General features: G+C 70.5%; 2 protein-coding genes across 2 annotated transcripts; one reads left to right on the plus strand and one right to left on the minus strand.

The window, feature by feature from the left end:
- The first annotated feature begins 90 nt into the window (after positions 1 to 90).
- On the plus strand, positions 91 to 583 carry EEF1G (eukaryotic translation elongation factor 1 gamma). Its single transcript, XM_052775097.1, has 2 exons — positions 91 to 233; positions 326 to 583. Exons 1-2 carry the CDS (start codon positions 111 to 113, stop codon positions 479 to 481), a joined length of 279 nt encoding a protein of 92 aa, XP_052631057.1. The 5' UTR covers positions 91 to 110; the 3' UTR covers positions 482 to 583.
- Positions 584 to 6,170: 5,587 nt separating this feature from the next.
- On the minus strand, positions 6,171 to 13,622 carry LOC128136003 (basic proline-rich protein-like). The gene is made up of 3 exons (XM_052775098.1): positions 13,431 to 13,622; positions 9,993 to 10,607; positions 6,171 to 6,992 (listed from the first exon to the last, which is right to left on the minus strand). The coding sequence occupies exons 1-3, from the start codon at positions 13,620 to 13,622 to the stop codon at positions 6,171 to 6,173; spliced, it is 1,629 nt and encodes a 542-aa protein (XP_052631058.1).
- Positions 13,623 to 14,111: the final 489 nt, after the last annotated feature.

Here is a 14,111-nt window from a genome sequence, read left to right on the forward strand (position 1 = left end):
CCCCTGTTCCCCCTTCCCCTCGCCCCTTTCCCCCTTCCCCTCGCCCCTTTCCCCCTTCCCCTCTCTCCTTCCCCCTTCCCCTCACACCTCTCCCCTCCCTCTTCCCAGGCATGTTCCAGCGCCTGGACAAACTCCGTAAAAACGCCTTCGCCAGCGTCATCCTCTTCGGCACCAACAACGACAGCAGCATCTCGGGCGTCTGGCTCTTCCGCGGGCAGGAGCTGGCCTTCCCGGTGAGCCCCCCCAGCCCCAAAAAACCGGGACGGCCGCTACTTTGGGGAGGCGGGGGGAGGAATTCTGAGCCGTGCCGGCATTTCTTTCCCAGCTGAGCCCGGACTGGCAGGTGGATTACGAATCCTACACGTGGCGGAAGCTGGACAGCGAGAGCGCCGAGTGCAAGACGCTGGTGAAGGAATATTTCTTGTGGGAGGGGGAATTCAAACACGTCGGCAAACCCTTCAACCAGGGGCAAGATCTTTAAGTGATGCCCGACGCCCGGCATCGTGCCGTCGCGGTTATTCCCTTCTCCGGCCCTAAATCCCAACGGAAATAAACCCGCGCCGGAGCGCCGCCGGCTCTGTCACCTGCGGCTCCCCGGTGATGGCGGCGGAGGGGGGGGGGGACGGGGACGCGGTTCCTCCCCGGGGAATCCGGCGGGGAACCGGCGGTGGTTTCGGTGGTTTTGGCAAACGCCGCTCCTGCCGCTGCTTCCTCCCGGGGCGTGGGGGGGGTGACGCGCCCGAAAAATGGGGAAGGGGGACGCGACAGAGACCTGCCCCCCCCCCGCAAAAATCCGTCCCCGCTTTCGGCGCGGCCGCCTCCCTCCGTGGCCTCTGCCCCCTCGTCCCGATAAACCCTGGGCCGCCCGTGGGGCTGAGCCCGTGGGGCTGAGCCGTGGGGCTGAGCCTCCAGGCTTCCCCCGGGATTATGGGGGGGACACAGGGAGCCCCCCCCGACCGGGCTGACTCATCCCAGCGCCGGTGACTCAGTCACCTCGAGGTGGGGGGCCCAGGCTCTGCCCCATAGCGCTTAGGGGGGGGCTCTGCCCCACATTTTTCCGTGGGGCCGGTTATGGGGGGGGGGGCGGGTTAGTCTTTTCTCGTGTGGGTTGGGGTTTTTTTTTGGGGGGGGGGGGGAGGAAGCGTGAGTCACCCCGCCGCATCCTGCTGCGGCCGAGGGGGGGGGGACACGCACGGAGGGTGTCCCCGCCCCAAGGTGGGGGTCCCCAAGGGGGTGCAGGGAAGCAGCAGCACCCCCCCCACCCCAATTTGGGGGGGGGGGGAAACAACACCCCCACCAGCACCAAGATTTGATCCCGGGACCGGGCGGGGGAGGAGTTCATCCCAGTTTAAACCAGCAGCCGCCATCAAGCCCGTCCAACCCCCCCGGTTCCTTCCTGGTGCCGCTTCCTTGGGGTGGGGGGGGGTGAGGGGTGTCCCGTGTGTGTCCCCCCCCCCACGCGGGGACCCCGTGACCGCTGCCAGATGTGGCCGGGGACAGGCACGTGGGCGGGGGCTGGCGCCCTGCCTGTACTTCCCCCCCCCCCGGCCACATCTGGATCCAGTTTGGCTCTTGCTAAACCCGGCCGCGCCCAGCCTGACTCAGAGCCCCCGGCCGTGCGGGCAGCACCCAGCGTGGGGCCGGCAGCGCCCGGATCGGGGCCGGCGGCGCCCAGCGGGGTGTGGGCAGCGCCCAGCTTGGTGCAGGCAGGGCCAAACTTGGTGCAGGCAGCGCCCAGCTCGGTGCAGGCAGGGCCAAACTTGGTGCAGGCAGCACCCAGGTCGGTGCAGGCAGGGCCAAACTTGGTGCAGGCAGCACCCAGATCGGTGCAGGCAGCTCAGCTTGGTACAGGCAGCACCCAGTGGTGCAGGCAGCACCCAGGTCGGTGCAGGCAGGGCCAGACTTGGTGCAGGCAGCTCCCTGCCCAGTGCAGGCAGCACCCAGATCAGTGCAGGCAGCTCAGCTGGATGCAGGCAGCACCCGGATCGGTGCAGGCAGCACCCAGGTCGGTGCAGGCAGGGCCAAACTTGGTGCAGGCAGCACCCAGATCGGTGCAGGCAGCTCAGCTTGGTACAGGCAGCACCCAGTGGGGTGCAGGCAGCACCCAGGTCGGTGCAGGCAGGGCCAGACTTGGTGCAGGCAGCTCCCTGCCCAGTGCAGGCAGCACCCAGATGGGTGCAGGCAGCTCAGCTGGATGCAGGCAGCACCCAGGTCGGTGCAGGCAGCACCCAGGTCGGTGCAGGCAGCTCCCTGCCCAGTGCAGGCAGCACCCAGATGGGTGCAGGCAGCTCAGCTGGGTGCAGGCAGCGCCCAGAGCTGTGCAGGCAGCTGCCTGCCCACCGCAGGTAGTACCCAGCTTGGGGCGGGCACCCTGGTGCAGGCAGCACCCAGAGCAGTGCAGGCAGCCTGGTGCAGGCAGCCCCCAGTTTGGTGCAGGCAGCCCCCAGTTTGGTGCAGGCAGCGCCCAGTTTGGTGCAGGCAGCCCAGTGCAGGCAGCTCCCTGCCCAGTGCAGGCAGCACCCAGAGCAGTGCAGGCAGCCTGGCGCAGGCAGCGCCCAGTTTGGTGCAGGCAGCGCCCAGTTTGGCGCAGGCAGCGCCCGCCTCGGTGCCGGCCGAGCCCCCCCGAGCCCGCAGCCCCCCTTTTCCCGGTAGTACCGGACCCCCGCCGGCAGCTCGCGGGGCCGCAGCCCCCCCAGAAGCCGCGGGGCCGGTTCCCCCCGACCCGCCGGCGGGCCGCGGTGCCGGCAGCGCCGGGCTTTCCCTGCCTCGGCCCCTTCGGCCGCCCGTGACCCCGCTGCCAAATTCCTGCTTGTTTACTGGCAGCGGGAGCCGCGGGCGGCGCGGCCCAGCCCCGCCGGCGTGGGAGGCAGGCCGGCAGCCCCGGTACCCGCTGCCAGGGCCTCGGCGCTGCCGGCGGGCGGTAGAGCCGGCGTGGCCGGGCGGTGCCGGGCTGCGACGGGCCGGGGGGCTGCCGGGCGACGGAGACGGCGCGGCCGGGCGGCCGCCGCGGTGAAGCGAGAGGTGCCACGGGGCGGCCGGGCAGCGCCACGGTGCATGGCGCTGCCACGGTGCAGCCGGGCACCACCATGGTGCAAGGCACTACCACGGTGCAGCCGGGCAATGCCATGGTGAAGCGAGCGGTGCCACGGTGCAGCCGGGCAATGCCACGGTGCAGGGCAGTGCCACGGTGCAGCCGGGCACCACTATGGTGCAAGGCACTGCCACAGTGCAGCCGGGCAATGCCACGGTGAAGCGAGCGGTGCCACGGCGCAGCCGGGCACCACCATGGTGCAAGGCACTACCACGGTGCAGCCGGGCAATGCCACGGTGCAGGGCAGTGCCACGGTGCAGCCAGGCACCGCCACGGTGAAGCGAGCGGTGCCGCGGCGCAGCCAAGCCTCGCCACGGTGCAGCCGGGAACCGCCATGGGGAAGCGGGTAGTGCCACGTTGCTGCCAGGCACTGCCACGGTGCAGCCAGGCAATGCCGCGGTGCAGCCAGAAACCACCACGGTGCAGCTGGGCACCGCCACGCTGCAGCCGGTAACGCCGCGGTGCTGCCGGGCACCGCCGCGGTGCAGCAGGCACCGCCACGCTGCAGCCGCTTAATGCCGCGGTGCTGCCCGGGCACCGCCGCGGTGCAGCCGGTTGATGCCGCGGTGCTGCAGGCCCTGCGCTGGCGCGGCCGGTGCTGCCGCTGCGCTCTCGTCCCGGTGGGCCGGGCGCAGGGGCTGGCTGCCGGCCCGGCTGCCCGGTGGGGGCGGCTGCCCGTGGCTCTCGAGGAATCCCGCACCGGCGTGGGCAGGAATTTTGGGGGGGGGGGGGGGGAGGTTGTGGCACCCCAGCCACCCTCCCGTGCCGCCGGCATCGCCGGCGTCGCGGGGGCTGTGCCGACAGCCACTATTTCCCCCCCCCCCCAAAAAAAAACCCCCTCCTGCGTGCGGCCCCGTGCCGCGGGGCAGGGTCCCCTCCCGGCCGTCCCCGTGCCGCCCCTCGCCTTGGCACACGGCGCGGCAACGCCGGTGGCCGGCTGCCAGCTCGGAATCCCAAAAATCCCCCCGCGCCGGCGGACGAAGGACGGGGGGGGGGGGGCAGTTCCCATCCCCCCCCCCCCAGGCTCGGTGTGGCGGGGGGGGGGCGTCCCTTTTGTCACCCCCCTTACACCGGGGATGGGGGGGGGACACGATGGTGCCAACGCAACCGCGGCCTTTTCCGGCTGTGCCGGCGAAGCCACATCTGGAGGAAATACAGCTGTCGGCCGTGGCCGGCTCCTGCCGCGGCTCAACCCTTTCGGACACCCCCCCCCCGCTCCAAAGTAAAGGGGGGGGGGTGGGACCCCCCCAAAAAAACGGGGGGTCCCCGCGGCCGCTGGCGCGGTGCCAGCGGGAAGCGGAGGGGGGAGGCGGTGGCCGGCGATGAGCCATGCCTGCGGTATGCGCCGGCCTGGCTCGGGCCGCCGGGGCCGGATCCTGCCCCGTTGGTCGCCGCCGCCGCGGCCGCCGGCCTTTCTCCGGTTTTCCGTCGCCAAAACCCGTCCGGCTTCTCCGCCGGCACGTCGGGACTCGCCGCTGCGAACGGGGCACATGGCCGCCTTCGGCTCTTCCCCCCCCGCCCTTTCTCCGGCTCCTCCTTCGCCGCCGCGCTCCGGTTCGGTGATAAACAACCGGCGGCTTCTCCGGTATTCCGGCCGGAGCCGGGACTCCGGCTATAAATAAGCGGGAGCGCGGCCGGACGGGGGGGGGAACGCGGCGCGTAGCGGCGCGCCGTGGGGCGCGGAGACCCACGGAGCCGCGGGTGCTGCCGGCCAGAGGGACGTCGGCAGGGTGGAGGGATTGTCGAGGGGGGGTCCTGGGGGGGGTCAAGGGCGGGGAAGGGCCCGAACTGGGGGAGGAAGGAGCTCACGGACCAGTATGTACTGGGCCAAACTGGGAGGTGGCTCTAGGGAGGAGCTGCGGGTCCTGGTGGGCACCGAGTTGAACGTGATCCGGTGAGAGACGTCACCAGGCCGGAGGAATTGTCGAGGGGGGGTCCCGGGGGGGGGCCAAGGGTGGGGAAGGGCCTGAACTGGGAGAGGAACGATCTCACGGCCCAGTATGTACTGGGCCAAACTGGGAAGCGGCTCTGGGGGTCCCGGTGGGCACCGAGGTGACCAGGAGCCGGTGACGTCCCCTCGCAGCGGCCGCGCTGCCGGGGGGGTCCGGGGGGGGGATCCCTCCCTTCTACTGGTGACCTGGGTCCAGTGCGGGGGGGGCACACCCCCCCCAGTTTGTGAGAGACTGGGACATACTGGGAAATGTCCAGGGAAGGTTGGGGGGGTTGTTGGGGGGGGGGGCCAAAGGCTCCAGGACCTTGGGGGGGGGGTGTCCCATCCTGGGGTCCCCCAAGCTGAAACTCCAGCAGGAACTGGGACTGGGATTGGGACTGGGATTGGGACTGGGACCGGGAACCTGGGACTGGGGACTGGGACCGGAACCTGGGACTGGGATTGGGAGTGGGAACTGGGACTGGGACTGGGACTGGGATTGGGACTGGGAACTGGGACTGGGACCGGGAACCTGGGACTGGGACCGGGAACCTGGGACTGGGACCAGGAACCTGGGACTGGGATTGGGAGTGGGAACTGGGACTGGGATTGGGGACTGGGACTGGGACCAGGAACCTGGGACTGGGAACCAGGGACTGGGACTGGGACCAGAATTGGGACTGGGATCAGGAACTGGGGCTGGGGACAGGGATTGGGGACTGGGACTGGGATCGGGACTGGGATCAGGAACTGGGACTGAGAACTGGGTCCAGGACTGGGAACTGGGAACTGGGACTGGGGTTGGGAACAGGGATGGGGATCAGGAACTGGGACCAAGAACCGGGGCTGGGACTGGGATTGGGAACTGGGACCAGGATCAGGAACCGGGACCGGGATTGGGAATCAGGACCGGGATTGGGAACTGGGACTGGGACTGGGGGACCAGGACTGGGATTGGGAACTGGGACCAAGAACTGGGACTGGGACTGGGGGACCAGGACTGGGATTGGGAACTGGGAACGAGAACCGGGACTGGGACTGGGGAACCGGGAACCGGGACCGGGATTGGGAACTGGGACCGAGAACTGGGACCAGGATCAGGGGACCAGGACCGGGATTGGGAACTGGGACCGAGAACTGGGACCAGGATCAGGGGACCAGGACCGGGATTGGGAACTGGGACCGAGAACTGGAACTGGGACCGGGACTGGGACCAGGAACAGGGGACTGGGACCGGGACTGGGACTGAGGAACCAGGACAGGGACTGGGGAACCGGGAACAGGGAACCGGGATTGGGAACTGGGACCAAGAACCAGGACTGGGATTGGGGACTGGGGAACCGGGACTGGGATTGGGAACTGGGACTGAGAACTGGGACTGGGGAACCGGGACTGGGAACAGGGGACTGGGACCGGGATTGGGAACTGGGACTGAGAACTGGGACTGGGATTGGGAACTGGGACCGAGAACTGGGACCAGGACTGGGGAACCGGGACTGGGAACAGGGCACTGGGACCGGGATTGGGAACTGGGACCAAGAACTGGGACTGGGGAACCGGGACTGGGATTGGGAACTGGGACTGGGGAACTGGGACTGGGAACAGGGGACCGGGACCGGGGAACCGGGACCGGGATTGGGAACTGGGACCGAGAACTGGGACTGGGACTGGGAAACCGGGACTGGGATTGGGAACTGGGACTGGGACTGGGGAACTGGGACTGGGAACCGGGGACCGGGACCGGGGAACCGGGACCGGGATTGGGAACTGGGACCGAGAACCAGGACTGGGACTGGGGAACTGGGAGCTGGGACCGGGATTGGGAACTGGGACCGAGAACCGGGACCGGGGACTGGGGAACTGGGAACTGGGACCGGGGTTGGGAACTGGGACCGAGAACTGGGACCGGGGACCGGGGAACTGGGAACTGGGACCGGGGTTGGGAACTGGGACCGAGAACTGGGACCGGGACTGGGGAACCGGGACTGGGAACAGGGGACTGGGACTGGGATTGGGAACTGGGACCAAGAACTGGGACTGGGGAACTGGGAACTGGGACCAGGATTGGGAGCTGGGACCGAGAACTGGGACTGGGGACTGGGGAACTGGGAACCGGGACCGGGATTGGGAACTGGGACCAAGAACTGGGACTGGGGAACTGGGAACTGGGACCGGGATTGGGAGCTGGGACCGAGAACTGGGACTGGGACTGGGGCTCCGGGGACTGGGAACAGGGGACCGGGACCGGGATTGGGAACTGGGACCAAGAACCGGGACTGGGGCTCCGGGGACTGGGAACAGGGGACCGGGACCGGGATTGGGAACTGGGACCAAGAACCGGGACTGGGGCTCCGGGGACTGGGAACAGGGGGACCGGGACCGGGATTGGGAACTGGGACCAAGAACTGGGACTGGGGAACTGGGAACTGGGACCAGGATTGGGAGCTGGGACCGAGAACTGGGACTGGGACTGGGGCTCCGGGGACTGGGAACAGGGGACCGGGACCGGGATTGGGAACTGGGACCAAGAACCGGGACTGGGGCTCCGGGGACTGGGAACAGGGGACCGGGACCGGGATTGGGAACTGGGACCAAGAACTGGGACTGGGGAACCGGGACTGGGAACAGGGGACCGGGACCGGGGTTGGGAACTGGGACCAAGAACCGGGACTGGGGAACCGGGACTGGGAACAGGGGACCGGGACCGGGGTTGGGAACTGGGACCAAGAACCGGGACTGGGGAACCGGGACTGGGAACAGGGGACCGGGACCGGGGTTGGGAACTGGGACCAAGAACCGGGACTGGGGAACCGGGACTGGGAACAGGGGACCGGGACCGGGGTTGGGAACTGGGACCAAGAACCGGGACTGGGGAACCGGGACTGGGAACAGGGGACCGGGACCGGGGTTGGGAACTGGGACCAAGAACCGGGACTGGGGAACCGGGACTGGGAACAGGGGACCGGGACCGGGGTTGGGAACTGGGACCAAGAACCGGGACTGGGGAACCGGGACTGGGAACAGGGGACCGGGACCGGGGTTGGGAACTGGGACCAAGAACCGGGACTGGGGAACCGGGACTGGGAACAGGGGACCGGGACCGGGGTTGGGAACTGGGACCAAGAACCGGGACTGGGGAACCGGGACTGGGAACAGGGGACCGGGACCGGGGTTGGGAACTGGGACCAAGAACCGGGACTGGGGAACCGGGACTGGGAACAGGGGACCGGGACCGGGGTTGGGAACTGGGACCAAGAACCGGGACTGGGGAACCGGGACTGGGAACAGGGGACCGGGACCGGGGTTGGGAACTGGGACCAAGAACCGGGACTGGGGAACCGGGACTGGGAACAGGGGACCGGGACCGGGGTTGGGAACTGGGACCAAGAACCGGGACTGGGGAACCGGGACTGGGAACAGGGGACCGGGACCGGGGTTGGGAACTGGGACCAAGAACCGGGACTGGGGAACCGGGACTGGGAACAGGGGACCGGGACCGGGGTTGGGAACTGGGACCAAGAACCGGGACTGGGGAACCGGGACTGGGAACAGGGGACCGGGACCGGGGTTGGGAACTGGGACCAAGAACCGGGACTGGGGAACCGGGACTGGGAACAGGGGACCGGGACCGGGGTTGGGAACTGGGACCAAGAACCGGGACTGGGGAACCGGGACTGGGAACAGGGGACCGGGACCGGGGTTGGGAACTGGGACCAAGAACCGGGACTGGGGAACCGGGACTGGGAACAGGGGACCGGGACCGGGGTTGGGAACTGGGACCAAGAACCGGGACTGGGGAACCGGGACTGGGAACAGGGGACCGGGACCGGGGTTGGGAACTGGGACCAAGAACCGGGACTGGGGAACCGGGACTGGGAACAGGGGACCGGGACCGGGGTTGGGAACTGGGACCAAGAACCGGGACTGGGGAACCGGGACTGGGAACAGGGGACCGGGACCGGGGTTGGGAACTGGGACCAAGAACCGGGACTGGGGAACCGGGACTGGGAACAGGGGACCGGGACCGGGGTTGGGAACTGGGACCAAGAACCGGGACTGGGGAACCGGGACTGGGAACAGGGGACCGGGACCGGGGTTGGGAACTGGGACCAAGAACCGGGACTGGGGAACCGGGACTGGGAACAGGGGACCGGGACCGGGGTTGGGAACTGGGACCAAGAACCGGGACTGGGGAACCGGGACTGGGAACAGGGGACCGGGACCGGGGTTGGGAACTGGGACCAAGAACCGGGACTGGGGAACCGGGACTGGGAACAGGGGACCGGGACCGGGGTTGGGAACTGGGACCAAGAACCGGGACTGGGGAACCGGGACTGGGAACAGGGGACCGGGACCGGGGTTGGGAACTGGGACCAAGAACCGGGACTGGGGAACCGGGACTGGGAACAGGGGACCGGGACCGGGGTTGGGAACTGGGACCAAGAACCGGGACTGGGGAACCGGGACTGGGAACAGGGGACCGGGACCGGGGTTGGGAACTGGGACCAAGAACCGGGACTGGGGAACCGGGACTGGGAACAGGGGACCGGGACCGGGGTTGGGAACTGGGACCAAGAACCGGGACTGGGGAACCGGGACTGGGAACAGGGGACCGGGACCGGGGTTGGGAACTGGGACCAAGAACCGGGACTGGGGAACCGGGACTGGGAACAGGGGACCGGGCCCCAGAACCGGGTCTCTGGGGCTGCGGGGCCGTCCCGGGGCGGCGGCCGCCCCCGGCTGGTCCCACCCCGGCGGGGAAGGCGGAGGCTCCGCCGCTCGGCGTTACAAGAGCCCGGCCCCGCTCGGGGCGCGGCCACTCGCAGCGCTCCCGCCGCCCCGCACGGACCCGCCGGCACCGGCACCGGCACCGGGACCGGGACCCGCCGCCAGGAACCCCGGGAGCGGGAGGGACCGGCACCGGGCATGGTCCTGCCGGGGAGCTGAGCTCCGCTGCCCGCAGGTACCCACCGGGTGGGGGCCGGGGGGGGGGGGTCCGGGAGTCCCGGGAGTCCCGGGGCCGGCTCGGGAGTCGAGGGGGACCGTCCCGGGGGGGGGGGGCTTCGGGGGTCCCGGGACCGTCCCGGGGGCTCCGGGGGGTCCCGGGACCGTCCCGGGGGTGCAGGGTGGGGTGGCCCGGGGGGGGCTCCGGGGGTCCCGGGACCGTCCCGGGGGGGCTCCGGTGGTCCCGGGACGGTCCCGGTGGTCCCGGGGGTGCAGGGTGGAGCGTCCCGGGGGGGCTCCGGGGGTCCCGGGACCGTCCCGGGGGGGCTCCGGGGGTCCCGGTGGTCCCGGGGGTGCAGGGTGGAGCGTCCCGGGGGGGCTCCGCTGGTCCCGGGACCGTCCCGGGGGGGCTCCGGTGGTGCCGGGACCGTCCCGCTGGTCGCGGGGGTGCAGGGCGGGGTGTCCCGGGGGGGGGGGCTCCGGTGATCCCGGGACCGTCCCGGTGGTGTCCCGGGGGGGGGGGGGGCTCCGGTGGTGCCGGGAGTTAAGGGGAGCGTCCCGGGGGGGCTCCGGTGATCCCGGGACTATCCCGTGGGTGCAGGGGGGGGGGGGGGTCGGGGGGGCTCCGGTTGCTCCGCGGAGCTGGGCGGGGGGGGGGGGGGTGTCCCACGAGTGTCCCGTGAATTCCCCCGGGGGGGGGAGGTCGGGGAGTCCCGGGAGTTTTGGGGGGGGGGGGGGGTGTGTCCCGGTGGGCTCCGACCGCGCCCCGAGGCCCCGCGCAGGGCGTGGCCCCCCCCCGCCCCCCCCCCGTCCCGTCGTTCCCCCCCCCCCCCCCCGCTCTGCCACGCCCTGCCCGCACGCGGGGAGTCCCCGCTGGGGGCGGGGCAGCGGAATTCCCCCCCCTCCCCCCCCCCCCCAGGCAGAGGGGACCCCCCCGGGGGGTGTCCCGGTACCGTCGGTATTTTGGGGGGGGGGAGGGAATCCCCCCCCCCCTCCCCGGGATCCCGGCGAGGGCGCGGCGTGGGCGGCGCGGTCAGCAGGGCGGTTACGGCGGGGGGGTGGGATTTTTTTGGGGGTGGGGGGGCTCGCATCGGTTTTTGGGGGGCGCTTAACCCCCCCCCCACTAAGGACCGGTGGGGCCGGTCGCTGGCAAAGGTGGGATTTCGGGGGGCGGGGGGGGTGCCCCACCCATTGCACCCGCTGGGGTGTGGCCGGCACCCATGCGCCATCTCCCCCCACCCCCGGGGGGGGGACACACCCCCCCCCCCATTTCAGAAAGCCCATCGGGCGCTCGGGAAGGACCGAGCGGAGCGGGCGCACCCCAAAAGGGACCGCAGCCCGGCGAGCCCCCAAAATCAGAGCCCAGCCGGGGCGAGGGGGGGGGTGGCAAATGTCTCCCCCCCCCCCCCCCCCAAAGTTTTTTTGGGGCGCCTGGGCGGCGGATTCGGGGGCCAAACGCCGGCGGTGACCTCGGCCCCGCCGCCGTAACGAAGCGCAGGGAGGGGGACGCGACGGGGGTGGGGATGGCGGAGGCGGTTGGGGGGGGGGGGGGCGTGGGGGGGGGATGTGGCACCCCACACCCCAACGCCAGCGCGTCGTGGCTGCGGGCAGCGTCCCCGGCGAGAGGCGGCAGCCGGTGAAACCGGTCGGGGAGCGGCGGCGGCGGCGGGAGAGTTCCTCGCGACGCCCGCGGGACTCTCGCTCGAGAGCCGGTTCAACCGGTACAGGCCGCGAAGGCCGAAGCCGCCTCCTCTCCCGATTTTTCCCGGTTTCTTCCCATTTTATTTTACTTTTTTTTTTTTTTTTTTAATTTTTTCCGTCGGCTTTGGCCGCGCCGCAGCTCGGCACCGAGGGTTTTCCTGGGAGGATCCCTGGCCCGTGCGTCACCGTCCCTCCCAGCCTGGCCGCCGGCCCTGGCTCGTTCCTCCTTCGGGGACGAGCCGGTGGCGTGTTCGGTCCCGCGCCCCGGGGAGTGCGTTTTGGGGGGGGGGGGCAGCACCCAGGGTGCCCCCCCACCCAACCTCCCCCCCCCCAGCTCTCACTGGAGACGAGATTTGGGGGTGACTGGGCGCTCGTGAGCGGACGTGGGGCTCTCCGGTGGTGTGTGTGCCCCGTCCATCCCCGTCCCCGTTACCCCCCCCCCCCCCCCCCGAAGAAAAAATTTCCCCCCTCCTCGTTAATCCTGCTCGTTAATTAGCCGTGGCTCAGCATTGGCGGGCTCCTCGTTGAAAGCCGCCCCGCCAGCGACGCTCTTGGCAGGGTCCCAGGGGAGGTTTGGGGTGCTGGGGGGGGGGGGGCAGGACCCCCCCCCCCCCCCCAGATTTGGAACTTTGTGGTAGTTTGGGGCTCGCTCTTTGCCGGGGGGGGGACACACACACACGACCGTGCCGTGGGGCTCGTGGTTAGCCATCGCCAGTGGGCGAAGGATTTTGGGGACCCCCCCTGCTTGGTTTTGGGGGGGGGCAGCCCCCTCCCGGAGTGGCGCGGGGGGGGGATGTTGTGGTCCCGGCTGAGGACGCCGAACCCCGGCGTCACCCGTGCTGGGGGTCACGCCGTGGCGGGGGGGGGGGGGTGTCATCTCGGTGACCGGAGAGGAGGAAGATGGGGGGGGGGTCGCAGGGGTTTTTGGCCCCCCCCGCGTGAGCCGAGCGGGCGCGATGCCGGTTTTTTTTCGGGCGATTAGCGAGCTGTGGCCTCAGCACATCGTCCCTTTTGTGGCTCCGGCGCGGGGATTGCGCCGCGGCTGCACAAACAACTCGCCGGGCCCGGTTACGCCGAGGGGATTTCTGCCGGGGGCTGCGCCCCAGAAACGGGGTCTGGGGGGGGTGTCCCCCCCCAGGGGTGGAGGGGATCCGCCGCCGTCCTCGTCCCCCGGCGCAGCCGGTGGCGTCCGCGGTGCCGAAACAGCACCCAGGACCGGGCGTCCGTCCGGGGGGGGCGTTTGGTTTTTTTGGGGGTGCCGGTGGGACGCGGGGGTCCTCGGTGGGGGGGGGGACACACACGTCCCCACGTTTGACGGGCACGGCTGTCTTCGCTCGGGTGACATCTCGTCTCGGCTGTGGCGAGGGGGGGGGGGTGTTGGGGGGGGGGGGCAGCAACTAAAAATATAGGGAGAAGGGGCAGCACGTGGCTCACCCCAAAAATAGCAGCAGGCGGTCGCGGCGGCGGGGCTGGCACTGCTGCCGAGGACGCCGGCGAAGGTGAGGAGGGGATGGGAAGGGTTTCTCCATCCGCCGTGGTCACCCAGGCTGTCCCTGACCAGGCGGGGGGGGGGGGAAAACCCGTGTCCCCCCCCCCCCGCCACCGCCCTGGGGTCTCTTCGAGGCGGGGGAAGGAGCGGCGGAGGGTTTGGGTCGAGTTCGGCCGCCCGGAGCCTCTCCCTCCGCTCGGAGGCAGCCGGGCGAGCCGTGAGTCAGCTCCCCACCCAGCCCGCGGGACCTCTCCCCAGCTCCCTGACTCACAAACCTGTTTGGCCTCCGCCGGAGTTGAGTTTTCCAGACGGTTCCGTGGTGGCCGAATAGTTCCTCCGGCGGCGACGCTTCTTGCGGAGCCGCGGGGTGGGTGAGGTGGGATGGGACCTCCGAGGTCACCCCACGCTCGTCCGACCCTCTTCTCCAGCCAGGCCACCCGGAGCCCCGTGGGACGACGTCCCGCCATCTCCCGAAATTCCCCGAGGGCGGAGAAGCCGCCAACCCCTCCCCGGGCAACCTCTGCCGGTGCCTGGGGACCCTGCTGGTGAAAAGGAGCTTCTCCGTGGGTGACGATAGAATCGTTTAGGTGGGAAAAGACCTTTGAGATCATCGAGTCCAACCGTCAACCCAACGCCACCGGTCCTCCGGTTTGTGCCCGTGGCCGCTGGCCCACCAGCACACGCCGCTGCCCGGGGTCGTCCCACGCCACGGGCGGCACCTTGCCCGTCCCCTCGTTGAACGAACGCGACCCGGGACGCCGTTCGCCGCCTCGGGCGCGTCGGTGGCTCGTGGTCGACTTGGTGTCTGCCGGGACCCCCGGGGCCTTCGTTCCGAGCTGTTTTCCAACCGGCTGGCCCCCGGCACCTACTGGTCCTTCTGGATGGCAGTGCCAAGCTGACCCCCCCCAGTTTGGCGTCATCTGCGACCTCGTGCCCCATCCCGCAGATGATTTAAA

The sequence above is a fragment of the Harpia harpyja genome, chromosome 27, assembly GCF_026419915.1.
Source record: "Harpia harpyja isolate bHarHar1 chromosome 27, bHarHar1 primary haplotype, whole genome shotgun sequence".
NCBI lineage: Eukaryota > Metazoa > Chordata > Aves > Accipitriformes > Accipitridae > Harpia > Harpia harpyja.